Below are 18154 nucleotides of genomic sequence, written 5' to 3' on the forward strand. Positions count from 1 at the left end.
TAATAATAATAATAATATATATATATATATATATATATATATATATATATTTATGCACTTATCTCAGTACTAAGTTTTAGGGTAATGATAAAACTGGGTATTCTTCCAAGTTCAATATGTCTGGCATTTGCAGATGGATCATATATACTGGAAATTCATCGATAAAATGGGATGGTAATGATCAGTTGGAACTTAGTCATTGTCGAAATGAGTAGTTCGTTATAATGTCCCAGCCAGTTTCAATTGATTATCATGCACTGATTAGTAGTTGGCTTTGTTGCTCCACCACTCCTAGAATGGTGCACTGATCAATCATTCTTGCATTTGCGTAGACAAGAATCTATTTGTCTCGTTCTCCATTGTCAACCAAGACATAAGAAGCTAGGTCCTATCAGTCACCGGCCATGACAATGCTTTTAGCTTTTTTGCAGCTTCATCAATTTTGAACCTCTCCGGGGTCGACCCGGCCATCTAAATCTATCAGATCAATAACCTCTCTAACGTCCGCAACGTTAAACTTAATTTTAGCATCAAAATTTTATATCTTAGATTGATTATCGACGCGACCGATCGATTTGCTGCAGATTTCTGCAGATTAACCTAGCTCTGTACTTGCTGACAATCGAAAATTAAACTAGGTTTTCTGTATCTTTGTTTCATGATTTCATAATTAAAGAACAATTTCCTTTTGGTGATATATATTTTTTACTTAATTATCACTTTCTTTATGAAAAGTATATATGCTGCAGATTAATCATACGATCATGATTTACGAATATCCCGGGATTTCCATCGATCAAATTTCACACTTTCTAATTAACGGATATACAAAGTATGGGATTCCGTAGCTTTTTATAAAGCAGAGCTAGCAACCGCACTACAAGTTAGGGTTTCTGCTAGTTGAAGCTCGGAGAGAGAGAGAGAGAGAGAGAGAGATATATGGAATATTCAAGGTCAGAATTAACCATCAGTCCAAACTACACCTCAACACTGTAATATACATTCTATACTAGAAGCTTAGACAGGTCTAGTGGGGAACTTAGATACATTTATAACAGTGGCAATTAATTTTACCGCTGTGTGTTTTCACCAACCATATGTACGTAACTATGCAGATGAAATTAAATTCACATGACATAGAGTTCTATCAGTTGGCACATAATTAAAGAACACGGATTAACTCCAAAATTGGGATATTGATCATTTCTGCCTTTAATATCTCAAGTTCCACTTGTCGGTAGAAAATACCAGCAAAACTTTGGTTTTTATTGAATAGATAACTATATAATATTATAATATATTCCGTTCATTACTTGCTTCTTTGCATGAATGAAAGACAAAATAGAAATCCTCACCTGCTCGCGACAAATGCTATCCAGAAGTTTCTCTTCTTTGTTTATCCAGTTATCCATTTAAGCTATATATATATATATTTTCCCATATATAGTTAGGTCCACAATATCTCAATGCCTCAAATAGTTTGGAAATCAAATTCGAATTCGATCCCCCAGGGAATTTATCTGTGTACGTAGAAAGACATTTTGCTTTGGCTATATATAGTAATACTAATTTTTCAACTTTACTAATCTATATATGTGAATAAATCATGTTAATCTGATTTTGTAGAATGAATTACCTGCTTTCTCCACATTCATGAGTCATGACTCGTATTGAGTCACAGTATCAGACAACAACCTTCTAATTGATGATTTCAATTGATACATAATCTCCGGCCTCCATGCATATTAGATTACTAGGTAGAACATGCACATATTCCCCATTCGTATTTCTCCTTTTTATAATTAAGAACAACAGGAGCCATGTAATTGAACTATTAATATTAATGCCAAAGGTCAGCATATTAAGTTTTTCTTGTAACTACCTAATTAACTAGCTAATAGGTAATAGCTATAACAATTAGTCCTTAAACTGCAGTAACTGATTAAGAATTACAGGGACCATGGAAGGCCAATTGTGAGATCAAGATTCAAGTCAGGCAAAGAACAACTTATGTTGCTTTCGGGGCCGGAACTTGTGGAATCCAGCAATGGATCATCGGAATCGTCTGCATCATCGTTATTTGCTTGTGAGTTTGCTGATTTACATGGATGATTAACCTGCTTGTTGAGGCAAATATTGTGTCCTATGCGATGGTTGTTGGGGTCAATTCCCAAATGCATGAGCTTTCTCCTTAGATGAGTATTCCAGTAATTCTTCACTTCATTGTCGGTCCGGCCGGGCAATCTTCCAGCAATTAGCGACCACCTATTTCAATTTTACAAGTGATTAATTAACTTCAATGAAACTTTGTATGCATGAGGAATCAGAGAAAAAAGAAGAAAGATAAAAGCAAGAAATTAATTTGTGAATAACTGTTAATATATCAAATTAAGACCACATTTAGAGTTATCTATATAAGTGGTAAAAGATACATTGTACAAATGCTTGGCAGAAGTAATTGTTATGGTAATTTTTTAACAATCAGTTCCCTTTCATTGAATATATGGCATGCATAACATCGAATATATTCATTTATGTGTTTTGCGCTTCAGCTTAGTTAGATTCTTGCTAATGCATAAGCTCCAATGAGAAAAATTGTGAGACTTTATTAAAAGGATACATAAATCCTAATTTTTCATCTTTATCAAAATATTCCTCTTTCTTTTGCCCCTGGAATTTTCGGAAAGAGCTATACATAGTATCATATAAAACAGATTATTGTCGCAGTACCTGTTCCCTAGAAGTGCATGGAGCTTGATGATGAGGTCCTCTTCATCTTCACCAAAGTTGCCACGTTTCAGGTCTGGCCTTAGATAATTTACCCACCTCAGTCTGCAACTCTTTCCACAACGGAGCAACCCTGCACCCAATATTGTTCATATCATGCATACTATTAGAAACACATACTGATCGAGATTTCTGGTCGATTTTGTACAAGAAATAAAACTTAAACCTGCCGGAATTAGAGAAACTGAAGTCTGCTCTTGGTTATTCATGTTAATATATTAAGAGTACTCCAGAAACGTTCATATATGAAAAGTTTATAAAGTACCTGCAGCGACGGGAAGAGAGCGCCAGCTTCCTTCGCCGTGTTTTTGAATGTATTGAGTGAGCTTCTCATCTTCTTGCTTCGACCATGCTCCCTTATTGGTCGTCTTCTTCTCACAGCAAGGTTTCCTCATCGATGAAAAACTTACAGATAGCTAGGGCTGGAGAGAATTCTCAGACAGATGAATTGACAGAGCAGAGAGAGCGGATAGACATAAACTGATTGATCAAGAAGCCCAGGTGATGAGGTGTAGAGCAAAATATATATAGGTGTAGAATATAAGCTCATAAAATATTAACTAACACAGTTTTTCATTCTGAGCTTGACTTACAGTTGTGAAATATAACTGGCTTAACTGCACATCACCTATCCAGAGAGGTTTGGTGCGTCACTGTATCCCGTACTTACCAGCGGTACCATAAACCTTAATATACACTTCTTTTGTACATTTTCTTTTCTGAAAACTTTTGCTCTAATCCTTCTAAAATTTGTATTTGAATTATTTACACAGAGGTATCATCATACATATACATGTCTCTACAAATTTACTTTTAGACATCACACCATAAATAAACTCTAAAGTTTGTTTTAACTTAAACTCGATCAAACTCTAAAGTGAAGGAAAATAAAATAAAATAAACTCTAAAGTTTGTTCAATAAATCTCGAAAAAACTGACTTGCAACATCTCTTATACAACCTAATTACTTTATTAGGTAAGATTATGCATTTCTCTAAATCACTTTATAGCCAATCCCTTTCTCCGTTTCATGTACTTTTGGCATGTATATATTAGTGGCATATACAGATATACTTTTGTTTTTCAATAATCACTCTTTTAGTCAGAAAATCAAATTCTAGTCATTGCAAAATTCGCAATGTGTAGTCCACACTTTGATTCATGATAGGGTTTATTGGTTGTTAGAAGCTCCGAAACTCATCCGGGAAGAGCTTCAATACCCTTATGATCCATTTTTCTCTACAAAAAGGAAAAAAAAATATCTATTAAGACAAAAATAAGTACAAGCTAACACTCACAAAATGTTGGTTTGAAGTCCAAGTCCTAAGTTAACGAGTTGACAAAATCCAGTTACCTTTATTTTCATCGAGTTGACAAGTCATTCAGACAAAGGTGTAGGAAGCTTGGAACCCATCGATCAAGTTGAATGGTAGATTTACAGGTGAGTCGTGTTCTGGGGAATTTTTTCTGAAAGATAGAGATGATGAAGGACCACATGCCTTTCTCAGTTTCTCCTCCTGTCTACACTGCTGCATGGCAAGACTGTTTCTCACACCTTCTTTTAGTATGAATCACTTCCTTTTCAAGAAGTCGATCAACATAAATCTGAGGAAACTGCTCCATACATAGCTAAGATTTGAAATATTATTCACTGAGATTCACAATTTAAGGTTTAGGAATATGGATACCAATCAAATATCAGAATACTAGAATACTATAGAAGATTAAAATTACCTAGCTAGTCAAGCCCTGCTAAAACATTTTGATATTCATCGATTTTCACAGATATAAATATGTAATATTACTTTATTAATACTGCACGTACAGGTCTATAAATGGACAAAAATGTTTCTGCAAAGCATATTTACGATGTACATATGAAAATCCAGCAGAGACTACTGGAGTTGGTGGAGATGAGGGAAAGAGTTGACTGCATACATGTTTGACTGTCAGATTTGAAAGGATCGATTTTCTCCTTCTCTGTATTCTTTTCCTGATGATAAATATGTTTCTCAGGAATCGTCGCGTTTACGCCACAAGTCTTTTAATTTCTAGCTTTCTCAGCCAATTCTAACATTGAAGAGAGGACGGAAATTAAAGCACGTCAAGATCGAATATGGTCCAGAATCCAGATAGCTACTCCAGTTCCTGTTCACGGCTTCATGCGCGCTGATATTAAACGTGTATCAGATTACGCATTGGAGGTACCGGCCGGTAACATCGAAACGTCTGACAAATCCAAACGTAATAATCGTTTGAGGGCCAATATGGCATGGGGTTTGGCTGTTATACATATGTGTATAACATATATCAAGCCGTGAACCGTCCGATCGTTTAACAATTTAAAATTCAAGATGATCGAACGGTTCACGGCGCGCTTGATATATGTTATACACATAACATATGTATATATGTATAGTAGAAAAGTCCCAATACCATAGAGACTTCTTGCTTAAGTGGTAGAACAGTTATGCTTCTGTTTACTTGTAGAACAATTATGCTTCTATATTACTTGTAGAGAATGCAACACCATTATACCTAGTGTTGAAGGATGATATTGTACGTTCAATATATTTCCTTGATGAGTCTCTAGTGATAATAGAAGTCCATGCCAACTGCTTGGACAGTAAACCTCGCATGTTCAGTCACATTTTAATTATGCAGACGATGATGTATACTATCATCCACAGGAGATCGAGTACTGATGTCTCCCACACAGGATACTTGAATTGAATGAATTCTAATTATTATTACATCTTCATCACCATGACACAGTTGGAGTGATACGTCACGTAACTCTTCCATTGTACACGGGATGCTGATGCTGATGCTGATGCTGATTGATGTTTGTTTTGGTAGAAATGTTGATTGATATATGCATGTTTGATTTGTCAGCTGCGAAATGGATCGAAAATACATAATGACTCACAATAATGCCATTTGCATATTAATTATGGTATCATTCATCACAACAATAGAAGCGTCGCAATTAAGCAGCGTCAAGGAGCCGGAATTCTAGCTTACATACCCAGCTATATATGGTAATATATACTAACTATCCTAGCCATACGTACGTACGTACATTATTGAAAAGAAAAAAGTAAAAAATTTAAGCTCATTGATCGTATATAATCTTGATGATGATCTTGAACAGTAGGATTAGAAGTTTGGTCAAATGGTCAGCAACTCAGCATGCATATATAACCCTCTTGAAAATCCACTGTGACGTCGACTCATTCTCAGTACGTGATGAAGCTAGCCTTTGGGCTTAATTATATAGTTAGGGCTAGAGACGCTGATCGATCGAGCTAGCTTGTTCCTACCTAGCTATATAGTTACTCTCTCTCTCTCTCGCAGTAGTTGTTGTGCATGACGAAGTCTACCTAGCTACTTCCTTCAAATGAATCGTATATGTACGTACGTATATCATGTATAAAATTATATATATCATATATGTATAGTTAATATCTATACCTTCAAGTATAACTGGATGTATAAGTAGCTAATATATGACTTGAAGCATTAGTTTCAGCTAGCTACCTAACTCCAACTCTCTAACAGTTTATAGTAGCTAGCTTTGGATGACTTGGTCGAAGTCGATCAATTTTTATATTTCTCATCTTCTATTTAGTAAATTTTGAACTACGTTACGTACGTGTACTTACTCATGAACTTGCGTAAATTTCTCACCTTCCATTTCGTTCTTCACGTTGCTAGTAGTTTTGGATGACAATACTGCCAACACCTATATAAATAAGAATGATAAAGTAGTATGAGTTTCACATCCAAAATCAATTGGTAATGGGTAAAGTGGCACAAATCTTTATAAACTCACAGACAAATGTCTCATATTTCTAATGTAGGATTTATATCTCAATACGTCCCTGCACGTGTGAAGAATTTTCGATCAAGCCTAACACGTGGACAACTATTGAGTCCGTGTGGCCGTTACGCATTCACACGTGGACGTTAGTAACTTGCTCTAATATCATGAGTCCATGATAAAGTAGTATGAGGTTCGCATTCAAAACTAATTGACAATGAGTGGAAATGCCCAAACCCTTATAAACCCACAAACAAATGTCTCATATTCCTGATGTGAGATTTATATCTCAACAAAAAAGAATAATTAGTTCATAAAAAAATTATTTTCACTAGTACGTACTAATTTCATTAAACAAACTAGACAGGGTTTCAATTACTTATTAAATGATTAAGCGAGAATTTTCATGTACAATGATGGTGGTTTAGTTGTCCACTAGCATGCAACGTCTTCCTTCTTGATCACTTCATTATTGTTCTTTCAAGACAAATTAGGTATATATAAGTGTGTCTCCTTCATGCATGTCTTCCTGTCGTTTCTACTCAATGAGTGAATGAGGATTCTCAATCATTAATGAGTTTAAGTAAAGAGAATACGGGTATCATACTTTCTTTTTACATATAGGATGATTCGGATGAACTAATTAGTTACAGTCAAATTCTTTTTAAGAGATTAACCAGCTGATTTAATTTTTTTTAATATTGGTTAAGCAATTTGTGGTAAGCAAAACAAATAAAAGATCAAAAGTAATCGTCCTTTGGTTAAGCCCAAGCGGTACGAAAGCCAAAGGGTGAAGATCATTTAGGTTTAATTAGTTATAGATAGGTTCAACCTCTCCTCTAATGATGCGCGCACATGTAAAAGCAATAAAAACTAGCTTATTTTTGTAAAATTCTAGATAGTTAATTATGAGTACAAATGTTATCTCATATTATGCAAATGGAGTAGCGGCCAGTAGAACACTTCTTGCTAATTGTTTCATGCATGACTCCATAATATAGAATACCAAATTTAAGGAAGAATCTTGTTATTATTGCGGATACTTATCTAAATGTTCATTGTAATATGTGGTTCATGCTAACTAATCTAAACTTAAGGGTAGCTGCATTGGTCTATCATTTGAAAAAAGAAAAGAAAAGATAAAACGGAATACAAATACATACATGCATATATATAGACAATAACATAAATTTCATTGCCAGATATTCAGGGAGAGAACAACCTCTACTTCTCTCATCAGGGTATTTCATACACTGCATATTGGTCAATACAAGAGATAACACATATATAGCTTTTCCTATAAGTAGTGGTAAAAGCAGATAAGCTTCTCGTGGCATGAGAATTAGCTTACAGTCTTACACTGTTTGGCCATTTCCAACAATTCTTCTTCTTCTTCCAAGTCTTTACCTGAAATTCAAGTACCTTTATATACAATTCAACATGTAGTCATAAATCCAAGCACGATTGTCTAAAAGAAGCTTGCCCTGGAGAGGAAAGGTACTACGTAAATAAAAAGAAATTATATAGACATTTATCTGATGATTTTCGACGTAATATTTAAGCAACTTGAGGATCAGCCATTCCAGTACTAGTCTTGATGCTTAAAGTGAGGTCGAGATTCAACTCAGGCACCAAACAGCCAGCAGCAGAATCGGCTGATGAGACCTCATCAACGACCTCATCGTCCATCTCATTGAAGTACTTGACAAGTTTGTTATAAGGTGCATGCTTAATCTCAGGGCGGGGCTTATTTGGACGAAGAGTAGTGCCTGTGTTCAGTATCTTCTTCTTTAAATGAGAGTTCCAGTAGTTCTTCACTTCGTTATCTGTCCTTCCAGGCAGTCTTCCAGCTATTAGCGACCACCTAAAAACCATAATATGTACATGCCATGGGGAGCTTAATTAAATTCATCCAAGTCACTCATTATATATGTGTGTAAATTCTCACTGAAAGGTTTTAGCTAGCTAAGAATTCGATCTGTATGTTTTTATTTATCTAATTATTCATATCAATTAGTTCTTGGAAAAGGAACTTTAGACATGTAATTGCAGGGAGGGAAGTTCAACAGTGGATATATTTATTTATTTTTTTTTGGTAAGGATGAAAAGGACTTGCATTTTACTCAAGTTTTGCTGACTCATGATCATAGGTGCGGTATTTTTTCTATAATCTCTTGAACGATCATTTGTTAAAACATCTGTGCGATCCCCAATTTCTAGGCTTTTTGTTAGACAATCGATCGAATAGATGTTCGTATAACTGAGTCTGGAAATCTACAGACATCGATCAGACTTAATAAATAGACAAATAGTGTATTATTCGTCAATCATATTTATGTTTTTTCAGAAAAAAGTTTAAGTGACCAAGTTTATTCATCCAGTACGTAGTTTCATTTGATTAATTCTGTATGGATCATTCTTAAAAGCGATAAAAAAAAGATGAACAGTTTATGTTATTAATCTGCAATCTTGGAAGCAAGTGATGAAATGGGAACCTGCAGAAAAAAGAAGAAGAGAAGATTGCTAGCTAGATACAGATCGAAGAGATAAGAAATTATCGATAACTGTTTTCCTAATTTCGTTAATTAAAATCTCTCTCTATTCTCTAATCTCTCTCTCTCTCTCTCTCTCATCCAGCTTGTTTGGGAAAATTAACGTACTTGTTACGTTATTCGGGAATTAACTTGGGAGAAGGTAAAGGATTGATCTGAGATTCATACCTATTCCCAAGGAGTTTATGAAGCCTGATGATGAGATCCTCTTCATCTTCACTAAAGCTCCCTCGTTTAAGATCAGGTCGTAGATAGTTTATCCATCTCAGTCGACAACTCTTACCACAACGACGCAACCCTAAATCGATCATCATAATCCACCAATTCACATCAGTAATTCATCAATATCACACAAACATAATCCAAGAAAGAATCATCAAGATGCATGCATATATGTACCTGCAGCCTTAGGAAGCGAATTCCAGCAACCTTCGCCGTGTTTTTGGATGTAGTCAATGAGTTTCTGATCTTCTTGGATCGACCACGCCCCTTTAGTCGTCTCCGTCTTCTCGCAGCAGGGCTTCCTCATCGTAAAACCCTAGCTAGGTTACTGCAAAATTAAGCTCAGGGAGAGAGAAAGCAGAGAGAGAGATTGATGTATCAGATTCTCTGGTCATCCATTAATTCTGTATTGGTTGGGAATAATAGAGCAATAGAAACAGATATTATATCTATATATACGAGGTGAGAACTCTGTGCTACTGCTGCTTCTGCTTGTGGGGGTTAGTTTATACTTGAAGGATCAAGTTGACAAATATGGAATGGAGGGCTGGACCGGTTGTTTTTACCAGTCGCCATGTTTAAACAAACAAATGGCTGTGACGGAGGGTGAATGAATGACAAGAGTAGTGTGCATGCTTTGGTGAGGTGAGTGAGAATGTGCACCGGCCAATGCTACATTGCCACTTACCTTTACTTCCCTTCGCTCTCCACCATCTAGCTAACACATTTGAGTCGGTGGACCGCCCCTACCTTCTTAATCTAATGTCTCATATATAGCTGGCTAGCCAGGTCACCCTTAACCTTAAGTACTTAATTCATCTAATTGTCACTTAAACAATTAGGGCACTTATATTGACATAAATAGAAAATAGAAGTCTTTTACTTGAGAATTGAGATTTCAATTTATTATATGCTTATTTGGTTTGGCATGGATTCATGTTATTCATAATTTGATCGTAACTTTATATACAATAATTGTACGAATTAGGAATAGAGAAGAAGAAAAAATGAGGATGCAGCCCAAAAATGAAACTCCAAATTTAGAAGTACGTGCACGTACATGGCAACGATGTGCCCATTAGATTCTTATTTTCTTTCTTTTCTTTTATACTCAATACTTGTTTTTACACATACTTAATCCAATCCTTAATTTTATCTATCTAACTATATAAAAATCCACCCAATACTATTTGGTCTGACGACATAGTCTCCCCTTAATAAATAATAAGTGGGAGGTTGTGAATTTGTCGACTCACGAAGTTATAATGTTTATTAGATAAAAAAAACTATATAAAAATCCCCTCCGCATGACTATAACAATTTTTCACTTATTTTTGACTACTAAGATTACATTGTCACATTCTCAAAAAAGAAAAAGAAAAAAAGATTACATTGTCACATGCTCGATAGTTATATTTCCGTATCCATCGCTACTCTATTTGACATTTTTAAATGTGAAACTTTCATGCTTTGCTTATTTTCATTGTTAATGGCATGCGAAATAAAATTTCATTTCATTGAAGATCGATCTGTACACACATGTCGCAAAACAGTTTGGTATTGATGTGATTTTTTAAAAAAAAACTGCTGTTATTGTACTGCGAAATTAATCAACTGTGAATTAAAACAGTTTTCTGTTTGATAAATATTAGTTTTAAAAGTGCTGCTAAGATAAGATTTATTAATTTATAGTGTTTTTAGTGACAGCTGTTTTTAAAAGTAACATTCAAGTTGCTGTAAAAGCTACTGTCAGTGACCTGTAATTTTTTTAAAAAGCTGATTTTTTCTCATTTACCAAACACTATAAAATCTAAAAGTTCGGATGTAAACTGATTTTTTAAAAAAAATGAAACTGTATTAGACTGGGCCTTACCGATCACAATCAAATATGTGTTTAGTCTAAGGGTATCTATTTTCTAATTTGAGGTAGTTGACGTCATTATTAATTGACAGGAACTTGACTCCTATCAATCAAAAGAAAAAAAATAATAGGGAAAAAAAATGATGGATGGGCCAGGCCGGGGTTCACAGTTCTACACAGTTAGGTTCCTTTTGCTTTCTGAGTCTGACCAGCCCAAAATCCAATCTCGCTTTAGAACCACAAATACATGTCCGACACGTGTCCTTTTGAACACTTCCAAACCTCACCGGTCCTCATCATGACCACCACTTCTTCCCCAGTCTTATAAAACCTGCGCGCTTTCAAAATCCCCACAAAATCTCATTTTCCCACCCGAAATCCCCAAAATGCCCCAACTCGCCGAGGCCTACGCCTGCGTCCCCTCGACGGAGCGCGGCCGCGGGATCCTGATCTCCGGCGACCCCAAATCCAACCGGCTCCTCTACACCAATGGCAGATCCGTCATCATCATGAACCTCGACAACCCTCTCGACGTCGCCGTCTACGCCGAGCACGCCTACCCGGCCACCGTCGCCAGATTCTCCCCCAACGGCGAGTGGATCGCCTCCGCCGACGTCTCCGGCACCGTCCGGATCTGGGGGACCCACAACGATTTCGTCCTCAAGAACGAGTTCAAGGTCCTCTCCGGCCGGATCGACGACCTCCAGTGGTCCGCCGACGGCCTCAGGATCGTCGCCTGCGGTGAGGGCAAAGGGAAATCCCTCGTTCGCGCCTTCATGTAAGCGACACGTCGTTTTTTCCGATCTTTATCAATTGCATTGGTGTTTTCGATTTTTGGATGAATAAAAATTGGTGTGGATTTTTGATTAGGTGGGATTCAGGGTCTACTGTTGGGGATTTTGATGGGCATTCGAAGCGGGTTTTGAGCTGTGTGTTCAAGCCAACCAGGCCCTTTCGCATTGTCACGTGCGGCGAGGATTTCTTGGTCAATTTCTATGAAGGGCCACCTTTCAAATTCAAGCAGTCTCACAGGTTTTGTACTATGATTGATCATAGTGATGATTGTGATCATATTGTAATGTAATGTATGTGGGTTAAATTGTCTTTTGTGGTTTTTGGATGTCAGGGATCACTCGAATTTTGTGAACTGCGTGAGGTACTCTCCGGATGGGAGTAAGTTTATTACTGTAAGCTCGGATAAGAAGGGGCTTATTTTTGATGGGAAGACTGCGGAGAAGATCGGTGAGCTTTCGTCGGAAGATGGCCACAAAGGCAGCATTTATGCTCTTAGCTGGAGTCCTGATGGCAAACAGGTAACATGGATCGGTTTAGGGATTTTGTTCATCACATTACTAAAAATGTGTTCATGTTTGCTGAATAATGCTTGTTTGGAATGATAGATTCTGACTGTGTCTGCTGACAAGACGGCAAAAATATGGGATATATGTGAGGATTACCATGGGAAGGTGCATAAAACGTTGACATGTCCTGGATCAGGTGGAGTGGAGGACATGCTAGTTGGCGGCCTATGGCAGAATGATCATATAGTTACTGTTTCACTTGGAGGCATGATTAGTATATTCTCAGCAAGTGACCTTGATAAAGCCCCATTATCGCTATTTGGACACATGAAGAATGTTACTTCATTGTCTGTTCTGAAGAATGACCCAAAAGTTATATTGTCTACCAGCTATGATGGTTTGATTGTTAAATGGATTCAAGGCGTTGGATATAGTGGAAAATTACAAAGGAAGGAGACCTCACAAATAAAATGCTTTGCAGCTGTTGAAGAAGAAATTGTTACATCTGGATTCGACAATACAGTAACTAGAATTCTATGTTCTCTTTCTCATGCAATTTCATGATATCTAGTTTTTACATTTTCATTTCTCGAGGAAAATCAAACTGTACTCTTCTTCTTTTGTGTGACCCAAATATATCACTAGATTGGTTTCTATAACAACATCTGATGCCCCACATACAATTACTGAAAAAGGTGTACAAAGCCATTTATAAAGCGGGTATAAAATCATGATCACTTCGAGATTTGGGGTGTTGGGGTGATAGAAATACTTATTAGTAACCAAAAGTTCTTACTTTGTTTAAATATTGTTTTATCTCAGTTCTTGCTCATGCTTTCTCTCATTACTATCCAGGTGTGGAGAGTTCCCTTAAATGGTGATCAATGTGGAGATGCAGAATCTATTGATGTTGGTAGTCAGCCAAAGGACATAAGCCATGCCCTTCATTATCCTGAACTCGTTTTGGTTTCAACTGATTCAGGAGCTCTCTTGCTTCGTGGCGGCAAAGTAGTGTCAACTATAAACCTTGGGTTTACTGTCACAGCATCTGCAATTGCACCAGATGGTAGTGAAGCTATCATTGGTGGGCAGGATGGTAAACTGCACATTTATTCTATAGCAGGCAATACACTTACGGAAGAGGCTGTACTAGAGAAACATCGGGGTGCTATTAGTGTCATACATTACTCTCCAGATGTTTCAATGATTGCATCAGGAGATTTGAACCGAGAAGCTGTCATCTGGGATCGTGCCTCCCGAGAGGTAGTGCTCGATACTCAAAGCTAATGTTTACCATTTGCCGATCTATATTTATAACTATTATCTTGGTATTAGATCCTTTAGTGGATGATGAGCAGGACAAAATATTATCCTTTTTCCTAGTTATGGGTATTTATATGTGCATGTATGAATGTGTTGGTATGCGGGTGTAGATTTCTGCATCAATCTATGATCAATTAATGTTCTTTAGCAAACCAAATGCTTGGTTTTTAGTAGAGAATTATAATGAAACACATATAAGTAGGATAAAGGAAAGGTGATGAAGTTCCACTCATAAAATTTATGTAATTGGTCGGTGCAATTAACCAACTATTTCTTTGAGTGCATTCATCACTGATTCAGTAAATTATATGAAAAGATGTACACAATGGAATGATAAATAATATAATTCATATCTATTGCATAGAACTTTGAATTTGATATGTGAAGGAACTCTTGAAGTCACATTTATAATACAAAAAGAAATTTTTATTCTTGTAGTCATTATCCCTTCTGTTATTACTTATGCTCATATACTTATATGTGTAAGTATGGAAAAGTGCAAGGTAGTTTTGCGAGGAAGTGATATCTGTCTTAAGGTAGTGAGAGTCAGAGTTACAGACAAATTATGTGAGACTCAATGGAATGCCAATTGTACCTTAATGTTAATATTGCTCATTAGATGCCTGGTTGTGACATTGTCTTAAAAATCCTGATCACCTTGAATTTTATGACATTTGCAATTTGAACTGACTGGTTGCATTTTTTGGCACATTCTATGTTGTAGGTCAAGCTTAAGAACATGCTGTACCATACTGCTCGAATAAACTGCCTTGCGTGGTCTCCTGATAACAGCATGGTCGCTACTGGATCACTTGACACTTGTGTCATTATATATGAAGTTGACAAGCCTGCATCAAGCCGTGTAACCATAAAGGGCGCTCATTTGGGCGGGGTATATGGGATAGCTTTCACCGATGAGCACACAGTGGTAAGCTCTGGCGAGGATGCGTTTGTTCGTGTTTGGAAGTTGACTCCCCAATAGCGTATTGTGTAGGAATTCAGGAGGTTATAAAAGCATCAGTGAAGAAGTTAATGGACTTTCTGGATTTCCTGGTTTTATACTGTTACGAGCTTGCCCTGGGTGAGAAAAAAAATGCAGTTTGGAGTTGTTTCTACTTGCTAGTTATAAAACTTGGTGGATTTCAGATGTGATGTTTGTTTCTTAAAAGTCTTGTTCGATTATTTGAATTTCGCAAAGGTCTGAAGAGGTACCTTAGCATTGTAAATCTCCAGAGATTTGAACCATGGAAACCATTGAGTGGTAGCTGCACGGCAACAATCTAGAATCTTGACATGAGTATCAGTGCAGAAGCAGAAGATCAAACTGAATTTTTCCGTTGTATTTGTTTTCCGTTTTCTACTAATCATGAAACTTTTCTTTCCTGAATTTTTGGTGCGAGGAAAGTCGAGATATTTATCTATGTTATACTGTGCCCGGTAAGGGTGAATGTGTTTGTATGTGCAACATTTGTGCCCGTGTTGCCAATACCAACAGTCAGTCATGTTAAGGTTTGTTGTAGGCTAAAGCTCAAACTAAGCAACTTAGCATATGTATCCTCCTGGTTAGGGAGTGAATCATATATGTTTCATATGCATGATATCCTTCATTTCCAATATGAAACAAGGTGTACATGTTTGACAAAGCTGCTCCTGAAACCTATGTGGTAGAGGCTAGCTCTGTTAATGTGAACTGGAAAGAACAAACCATGGACAAAACTAAGGATAACAATCTTTCTAAAATGTCATAGTTCATCGTGCATTAATCTCTCCAAAGGTTCCTCGGCTTTACGAAGTGCATTGTCATAGACTGGGGCATGATTTACACCGTTGCCAACAGCTCCAGGCCGGAGCTCTTTACCAACCATACCGGCCTTGAAAGCAGCTGTGACCTTCCTCTGTAAATACAGTATACCAATGCGCTTCGAAACAACATAAAGAACAGCACATGTAAACAGGAAAACTCCAACTGCAATGATCACCCTGTCCAAAAGTAACTCAATATTAGAATCTGTTTATATATAGATAATATAGGACAGCAAAAAATAATTTACAAACCTGTCAATGACATCTTGGCGTTGCATTGTGGATAGTAGGTTTCTGGTACGCATTAACAGACTACGGTGTCCTTTGTATTCAGTCTCAGCCTTCCTCAGTACTCCAGTAGATTCCTCTGAATACCAACATACAGTTTTAGTCTTGCGATCTTAGCTCCCTTTTCTAAACAAATAAACTAATGTTCATATTCCAGATATTACACAAGCAGACCTTAGAATTAACAAATCTTAATAAAATAATACACAAGGCTCCCTCAATGGAATACACATAATATATAGCTTTTCGCACTGACAATTTGGAGCACAATCAAGTGGCATAAGAATGCTCTGAGAATATTGAAACACCAGATCCAGTTTTCAATGTTCTTTATACACCTTTTAGTTAGGGAAGAGCATTGCTGAAGATTTTACATCTTTCTCACAGAATAGACCATCAGCTTATTCCAATTTTTAAACGAGTCCCACCTGGTATCTATGATTCTAATAGTTCCAGACTGTGATTTCCATTGTCAAAACAACTCTGCTGATTTGCACAAACCAATGCCTGAACAGTCTATATCTTATCTATACAATCATTGAGTGCTAAACTTCAATTCAAAACTATTGACATATTTATAAAGCTCAACTTATGTTTTCTATTCAGAAGAATGCAGTGCTGCACCCAGAGAATTGACATGTAAGAATGACTTGAACTCACCAAAAGTCATGAGTGTGCCAGCGCTTCTTTCCACCTCCTGTAAACAGCCCATAGATACATTCAATTTGTATTAACTGAAATTTAGAACATTTAAAAGAAAGAAAAAAAAATACAGATGCTGACCTGAACCATTAGTTGACGAGTCCGCCTAAGGCTATCTGTGATGCTTTCTACAGCAGATGTCATGCCAGCCTTTGTCCTAGAACCAATGACAAATTACAGGCTCAGTAGCGAAATCATTTAAAAGCAAGAGAGAACTGTATTCACAATGAAAATACATACTGCAAGTTTCGCCTGCGAGCTGTGGACTCTCCTCCACCTCCCAACAGAAGTTCCCTCTGCCAAAATCAATCACACAACTACTTCTTCTCAATAACCAAATAAATACATAACTTACAAGACATCAACTTCTTAAGCTCATCACTAACAAGTAAAATGCATCAATTTCTTAAGCTTATCGCAATGGCGAAGATTACAAACAAAGCTCAAACTACTCCAAAACATAGCTCATTACCTCTTTCTGAGCAGCTTTCCTAATATTATCATTCGCTTGTAAATTCGCATTCCTCATACTCAACCTCAAACTGCACGTAAACACCACAAAAACTTGATCAGTTGCCAAAATTGATATCAAATCCATAACTGAAATATTCTTAGGGTTTTGATAATTCAATCCGATACCTGTGGGATCGGTTTTTCCAGGAGTCGAGCAAGGCCTTGGCGGATTGGACCTGATCGTCAGTCGGCAATTGAGGAGCGAACAGATCGAGCTTGAACTGCAGAGAATTGAGCAACGCCAAGCCGTCTTGTGCGAGCCCCTTCAATCTGGGCAGAGAGTCCTTGTTTTGAGTCTCCGACTTACCGTAGTTCTCGATCGCCTTGATTTGCTCTACGACATTGTTGTAGGTGTCGTCCCACTCCTTCTTCACCTTCTCCACCTCCTGCTCCACCTTGTCCATCGAAACCTTTCAATTCGTTTCAGACGATCACTGCGAGTGTTTGTTTCTGAGAAAGGAAGGTCTTAGAATACAGCATACAACCCGAGTCCAGATGTTTAGTTTGTATGTGCCTCCGAGCCCAGAACTAGAACGCGGAAATAACTTTTTACCCTCAATATTTGGCTCAAACAGTTATTATTATATGTAAGTTATATGATATTTTTAACGAATCATAAACTAAATTAACACGTGGATAAAAAAAAAGGCCAATTACATAAAAGTCAATTTTAAAACATTTTATCCTATAGAGATCCACCCAAATATTTTTACCCATATAAGTCCACCCAAGCTTAAATAAAGGTATTGAAGTTCAACTAAATTACAGACTACCATCCAACTAAAAAATTAGATTTTCTCTCTTATATTTACAAAAATGTCACTAATGTAAAAAGTCAACAACCATTCTCCTCCCCGGTAAAGTCTCCGATAGACCTTCGGCGAGGTCTCTGACGGACTCCGGCCGACCTCCGGCAATGTCTTTGGCCAACTTCCGGCGAGGTTTCCGACAGTTACGAAAGCTACTACCGCCAGCAAGA

General features: G+C 37.0%; 4 protein-coding genes across 4 annotated transcripts; 1 reads left to right on the forward strand and 3 right to left on the reverse strand.

Annotated features, from left to right (window-relative positions):
* Window positions 1-1824: 1824 nt before the first annotated feature.
* On the reverse strand, window positions 1825-3268 carry LOC101311763 (myb-related protein 308-like). Its single transcript, XM_004299495.1, has 3 exons — window positions 3053-3268; window positions 2731-2860; window positions 1825-2265 (listed from the first exon to the last, which is right to left on the reverse strand). Exons 1-3 carry the CDS (start codon window positions 3180-3182, stop codon window positions 1950-1952), a joined length of 576 nt encoding a protein of 191 aa, XP_004299543.1. The 5' UTR covers window positions 3183-3268; the 3' UTR covers window positions 1825-1949.
* Window positions 3269-7759: 4491 nt separating this feature from the next.
* LOC101311479 (transcription factor MYB3-like) lies at window positions 7760-9887 on the reverse strand. Its single transcript, XM_004299494.1, has 3 exons — window positions 9562-9887; window positions 9331-9460; window positions 7760-8474 (listed from the first exon to the last, which is right to left on the reverse strand). Exons 1-3 carry the CDS (start codon window positions 9689-9691, stop codon window positions 8168-8170), a joined length of 567 nt encoding a protein of 188 aa, XP_004299542.1. The 5' UTR covers window positions 9692-9887; the 3' UTR covers window positions 7760-8167.
* Window positions 9888-11631: 1744 nt separating this feature from the next.
* On the forward strand, window positions 11632-15484 carry LOC101312058 (66 kDa stress protein-like). The gene is made up of 6 exons (XM_004299496.1): window positions 11632-12023; window positions 12116-12277; window positions 12372-12558; window positions 12646-13068; window positions 13402-13809; window positions 14594-15484. Exons 1-6 carry the CDS (start codon window positions 11632-11634, stop codon window positions 14849-14851), a joined length of 1830 nt encoding a protein of 609 aa, XP_004299544.1. The 3' UTR covers window positions 14852-15484.
* Window positions 15427-17732, reverse strand: LOC101312928. Its single transcript, XM_004299499.1, has 7 exons — window positions 17302-17732; window positions 17135-17204; window positions 16903-16958; window positions 16744-16819; window positions 16621-16657; window positions 15925-16039; window positions 15427-15849 (listed from the first exon to the last, which is right to left on the reverse strand). Exons 1-7 carry the CDS (start codon window positions 17577-17579, stop codon window positions 15612-15614), a joined length of 870 nt encoding a protein of 289 aa, XP_004299547.1. The 5' UTR covers window positions 17580-17732; the 3' UTR covers window positions 15427-15611.
* Window positions 17733-18154: the final 422 nt, after the last annotated feature.

This window comes from Fragaria vesca, linkage group LG5, assembly GCF_000184155.1.
Source record: "Fragaria vesca subsp. vesca linkage group LG5, FraVesHawaii_1.0, whole genome shotgun sequence".
Taxonomy (NCBI): domain Eukaryota; kingdom Viridiplantae; phylum Streptophyta; class Magnoliopsida; order Rosales; family Rosaceae; genus Fragaria; species Fragaria vesca.